This window comes from Centroberyx gerrardi, chromosome 12, assembly GCF_048128805.1.
Source record: "Centroberyx gerrardi isolate f3 chromosome 12, fCenGer3.hap1.cur.20231027, whole genome shotgun sequence".
Classification (NCBI taxonomy): Eukaryota; Metazoa; Chordata; class Actinopteri; order Beryciformes; family Berycidae; genus Centroberyx; species Centroberyx gerrardi.
Window position 1 is genome coordinate 24387550 of NC_136008.1, and position 6014 is coordinate 24393563.

Consider the following 6014-nt stretch of genomic DNA (forward strand, 5'->3'; position numbering starts at 1 on the left):
TGTCTTCGCAGGCTTCACAAAATCCCTGTGCACATACATCCTTTCATCCCATCATCCCTTCCTCTACCCTTCCTTCAGCCACTCACAGCAACATGGCTTCCGCTCCCCCCTTTTCTTTCACAGCCAACACGGCAGCACGAGAGCCCCTTCCAGCAACTCAAGGGGCCCCGCCACAGGCTAATCAAGTCGCTTATTCCCAGCCTCCTCCTTCATTTCCAACTGGTCTGTCCTTTCCCCCCCCCTCCCCTTCTCCATCCCCACCCCCTCCCTTCCCCAACACCCAAATGTTTTTTATCCCTGTGCCAATAATTACACTCTAGCCACAACAGCTCCACCCACCCAGCCAGCTTCGTCAGTTTGTCGCCCTTCTCCCGTCTCTCCTGCATTACGCCAGCAGATACTCACCGGTAACTACGTAGATTTAGCCCAGCTCCTTCAGCCTTCCATTGTTGACACTAGCCAGCCCAGGGAAATGCAGACTAACTTCGGTTCAGTGCAGCTCTGCCACCCATTACCTTCAAGGTCAAAGGATTTAACTCCTGCAGAATTCGCCCTTGCACTTTCACTTTACCGCGACATTATCTGCTCAGCCTTTCCCGCACGGAGATCCGAGCTAGATGATTATCTATCTATCGTGCTTGACATGGCCTTACGTTTCGGAGGGACCGGTTTTTACAGCTACCATGTCCACTTTGCTAACCAGGCAGCTGGCCGGATACAGCAATTTAATCAGGGAACATACTGGGGCGCCCTCGACTCCGAGCTTTACTGCCGCATCTTCGCAGCCCGCACGTCCCTCTCCTGCGAGTTATGCGGAGCCCCTTCCCACCCCGCCACAGCATGCACAGTCAGTGCTCCACCACCTCGCTCATGTCCCTCTTCCTCGCGCAACGCCCCAGTCTTCAACCGCCTATCACAAGCTGCACCCCCACCTCCCATCATCCCCAGGCCCGCGGACATACGTCCTTCAGTCAATGTCCCTGTGCCGAAGGGAGTCGACAAACGGGGAAGGCCAATCCTCTACCAGGGAGGCAGGATGGTGTGCAACAACTTCAACCACCTGGGCTGCCCTCTTTCCAACTGCCGCCTCCTGCACGTCTGCTCCTTCTGCGGAGGCGCTCACGCCAGGAGTACCTGCCCCCACAATTCAACCACACCTGCAGACTGACTAGCACGGCATCTCGGCACACCCATTAAGGTACATGTCCTTGCCACTGCTCTACTAAACCATCCAGATAGACAGTTCGTTCACTTTCTCATCAATGGCTTCACACATGGTTTCCATCCAGGTATAGAAGTACTTCCCGATACTTCCCACGTCTCTCACAACCTTCAGTCCGCTCTTGCGGAACCTCACACTGTCAACACCCTATTGGCCAAGGAAGTCAAGGAAGGATTCATGATAGGCCCATTCAACAATCCTCCTTTTCCGGTATTCCGCATCAGCCCAATAGGCATCGCCACTCGGAAATACTCTGGAAAAAAGAGGTTGATAATAGACCTGTCTTCCCCGCATGGCTCACACATTCCGAGCATCAACAGTGTCATTCCTAGTCCCGATTTCTCTATGCAATATGCAACCATCGACCATGCCATCACCCTCATCCGTTTGGCAGGACGCGGAGCTTGGCTTTCTAAAGCAGACATCACCAGTGCATTCAAAGTCTTGCCAATCCATCCAGACTTCTGGCGTTTTTTCGGTGTTTGCTGGAAAGGTGCATATTATTTTTCTGTGCGCCTTACCTTCGGCTGCAGAAGCAGTCCTAGGATCTTCGACTCTCTTTCAGAAGCCCTGTGCTGGATCCTGACTAACAACCACAGACTCCCTTACATACTCCATCTTCTCGACGATTTCCTCGTCGTCACTCCACCAGCCTCACCTCCTCACCTCGGGCTCACTACTCTCACAAAAGTTTTCTCAGAACTTGGTGTCCCTCTTTCTGAGGAGAAAACCTCAGGGCCGAGCACATCCATCGAGTTCTTAGGCATCACCCTGGACTCAATTTCCTTCCAGGCATCTCTGCCCTCAGAGAAAATACAGCGCATCACTCTGCTCCTGTCGAACTATCTCCTGGCAGACAGATGCACCAAACGCCAGCTACTAGCCCTCCTTGGCCATCTCAATTATGCCATTTGCATAATTCCACAAGCAAAATCCTTCCTGTCCAACCTTCTGACTAAAGCTGCAGCCGTCCCCTCTCTCCACGATAGAGTCGATCTGGACGATGCCTGCAAAATGGAAATGCGCATGTGGCAACATTTCCTGTCTTCTTGGAATGGCATTTCCTTCTTCTACGACGACTTCATCACCCAGCCCGAGGACATCCAACTTTACACGGACGCAGCTCCCTCCATAGGTTTCGGTGGCTACTATGGAGGGAGATGGTTCGCTTCTGCTTGGCCCTCAGAGTTCAAATCTCTCGACTCCGAGTCCCGCTCTCCTTCATCCGCGCTTCACGAGCTATACCCCATTGTCATAGCTGCCATTCTTTGGGGGCATGAATGGTCTAGGAAGTCCATACTCATCCACTCCGATAACACCTCAGTCGTAGAGATCCTAAACAAAGGTCGATCCCGTTCTCCAGCCATCATGCAGTTCCTGCGCAGACTCACGTTAATCTCGGCTCAACACCAGTTCATCCTCCGGGCAGCCCACATTCCTGGTCACCACAACAGCATCGCTGATTCATTGTCTCGTTTCTCATTCCAGAAATTCAGACACTTGGCCCCAGAATCGGATTTTCATCCCATACCAATCCCACCGTTTTCAGCCACAACATTCAACTAGCTCCACAGCTGGGAAACCTCTCTAACGCGTCACAAGAAGCTATCCTCAACAGCCTCGCCCCAAGCACTCTCTCAGCCTACCTAACTGGCTGGAATTGTTTCAAGGCATACCACGCCACCTACCAGCTGTCATTTCCCTTTCTGGACGTCATGTCTATCTGCAATTTTATCACCCATGCTCATTCTGTCCAAAAAATCCGGTCCTCCACCATCCAGACCTACTTAGCAGGAATCAACTTCTTCTTCAAACTAGTCACTGGCCTCCATTGTCCTCCTACCTCCCATTCCCATGTTACCATGTTAATCAAAGGCTTGCGCAAACAGGAACCTGCTCTCCCGGCCAGACGCTTGCCACTCACTTCTGACCTTCTCAGCCTCTGCATCCGTTCTCTACGTTCAGGCTACATATCCCCTATGGTCGACTTGACCCTAGAATCCATGTTCCTGCTGGTTTTTTTCGGCTTCCTGAGGTGCTCCGAATTTGCCCCGACTTCATCTGCCTATAATCCTTCTCGTCATCCCAGTCTATCTAACCATCCACACTTCCGACTCTCTCATATTCACGCTCCGAAGGAGTAAAACAGATCAGCTGGGAATTTCTTTCCCTATCTACATTTTCCGCCTCGACTCCTTTCTCAGCCCATACGAGCCACTGGCCAAATACATCAGCTCTAGGTATGCCACCAAGGCATCACCTCAACACCCGCTCTTTCTCACGGAGACAGGAAAAATGACCACTCGATTCTGGTTCCAGAAGCATTTACACAGAGTCCTCCACATTTCAGGCATATCTTCAGAACACTATTCGAGCCATTCCTTCCGCATCGGCGCACATCATACTCACTATCTGATCTACTGTAGCTCCACTCAGGATATAATATCCTTTCAACAATATTGTTAGTGTGATATAAATCTCTCATTGAAAGCAATGGATACTGATGGCAGCAAGTTGGCTCATTAGCTTGCAGCTTGCAGTACTCACTGGTTTCAATGAGAAATGCAAATGTTTCTAAGAATCTTTTGGGTTGCTGAAGGACAAATGTTCAAACTTTCTTCAAGGACATGACAAAATGAAGAAAAATAACCGACTGCAATTAAAAATGTCAATGTATCCCTCTAAGGTGAAGAAAGGGTTTGGAGAGCGGGTCAGAGTAAAGCTGAGGTTTTTTCAAGAGCCCCTGGCCCAGGAAGACTGGCCCTGCGAAGTGTCTGATTAGAACCATATTCCCCCTGTTTAGTGGAAGAGAGAATGAAAACGACGAGACAACTTAAAGAAAGAGAGGGAGAGAGAAAAAGAGAGCAGGAACAGGAGGACCAGAGGATCAACTAAGGAGAGAACCGGAGAGCAGAAGGCATGGGAAGGTAAATGGAAATGAGAAAGAGAAAGAGAGAGACGGAGAACAAAGAGCGAGAAAACGAGAGAGCTGGGTTCGTGTAACTCTGTCAGGGAGCCCCTTCAACAAGTTCAACAATCAGACTTTCTCCAGCCAGCTCATTGGATCCAGATGACAACTTCCTCACTCCATCCAGCTCTATTGATCGGCGAGGAGACCGAGGCCTGGCAGAGAGACGCGCTGCTCCTGAAAGCCCAAATCAGTCATTATTTTGATTTTGCCTTTTCATGTTTTATGGTATGATGTATTGACAAATTGGTGCATTTTTCACAAAGTTTTACAGATCCGAGACGCTCTGTGGTCAAGGGGCTTTGGAAACAGCTGTTGAAATTGGACGGAATACAAATCGTTTCGGTTCTATGTACGTGTTTTTTGCCTGATTTCTGTCTTTCTTGCTTTGGGTTCTGATAAAAAAAAGGGTTTATGATACAAATCTTGCTGACTGCATGAGGGTTTTTGAAGTTTATTGAGCATTCAATCACTTTGTACGAGCTTTAAACAAGAGATCGGGTGTCGGAGTTTGGACAGAGGAAAAAGACTCAATTCAACCTAGTTGGTTTGGAGATGAATATAACTTTAACAACATGGCTGCTAACATTAGCTAACCTTGTGGATAAGTGAACCACTGGTGTGAGCAGGACTTAGCTGTAATATCATGTATCCTTCAATCCAGCTGCTGAAGCCTTTCATTTGGACCTTCTTGGGTAATTTCGCCTGCAGCTCTGCTCATGTCTCGACAATCCTGAAAGAAAATTTGAGTGTTTGTTTTATGTATTTTTTTTATTTTTTTTGTCCAGCTGAGTTTGCGTGCTTCTCTCTGCTTTGCTGTCCACCACGCAAATAAAGTAAATTGTCTTTTGCCCAACATTCCTAACTTATTACTGGTCTAAACTCTCCATGTCATCCTGGAGTCTGTATCTCTTGATTCCAGCAAATTCCCAAATAGGGCGATGGATTTCAAAACGGCACAGAAATGAGGACCAGAGATGGATGTCAAATCTGAAATGTGCTCATAATTTTTCAGAAAAGAGAGAAGGAAAGATTGAAAAGCTCCTGTGTGTGTGTGTGTGTGTGTGTGTGTGTGTGTGTGTGTGTGTGTGTGCATTGCTCATTGAACATTTTGGACATTTTTCTGCCTCCGAGGTAGATAAATTGTGATTGATCTTCTTTATTTGTTTTAAAAAAAAAATCATCAAGTTTTCCATTATAACTAATACAGTGTTAACCTGAGAACTGTGTGGCTCTGATTTGGTTTGTTTACTTATCAGTGATCCCCAATAGGTGGCCCACGGGCCAGGTCCGGCCCGCGAGAGCCAAATGTCTGGCCCGCGCTGACCCATTGGCGCTTACGTGAATGCACCTGTCATAACATGTGAAATAAAGTGCGCAACATGTGAAATAAAGTGCGCGCTGCTCTACTTTATTTTGACCTCATCCCACACCATACACTTGACCTACGCCCCCGTAGTGGTCCTCGACTAGACAGCGCCACTCACCAACTAGCCGCCAGTCATCCCGTCGAGCAGCCAGTCGTCCCGTCGAGCAGCCAGTCATCCCGTCGAGCAGCCAGTCGTCCCGTCGAGCAGCCAGTCGTCCCGTCGAGCAGCCAGTCATCCCGTCGAGCAGCCAGTCATCCCGTCGAGCAGCCAGTCATCCCGTCGAGCAGCCAGTCATCCCGTCGAGCAGCCAGTCATCCCGCCTAGCCGCCTGTCACTAGTACTCCACCCCACCCCACTGTCCAAATGTTGAGTCATTCTGGCCAATAAACTCAACTTCTGTTGCAACATTTCAGTCTGTAATATTTTTCAATAATCTTGATGAAATCTGGCTAAA

The 6014-nt window shown here is 48.9% G+C and overlaps 1 protein-coding gene across 1 annotated transcript; it reads left to right on the forward strand.

Moving 5' to 3' along the window:
- The first annotated feature begins 643 nt into the window (after nucleotides 1-643).
- LOC139931867 (uncharacterized) lies at nucleotides 644-2788 on the forward strand. Its single transcript, XM_071925494.2, has 2 exons — nucleotides 644-1130; nucleotides 1290-2788. Exons 1-2 carry the CDS (start codon nucleotides 644-646, stop codon nucleotides 2786-2788), a joined length of 1986 nt encoding a protein of 661 aa, XP_071781595.2.
- Nucleotides 2789-6014: the final 3226 nt, after the last annotated feature.

What these genes read in the sequence shown, in the direction of transcription:
- LOC139931867 (XM_071925494.2), top strand. Translation starts at nt 644, where the DNA reads ATGGCCTTACGTTTCGGAGGGACCGGTTTTTACAGCTACCATGTCCAC. An exon ending in CGGAGGCGCTCACGCCAGGA is followed by an intron (nt 1,131 to 1,289) that starts GTACCTGCCCCC and finishes GTTTCCATCCAG; the next exon opens with GTATAGAAGTACTTCCCGAT.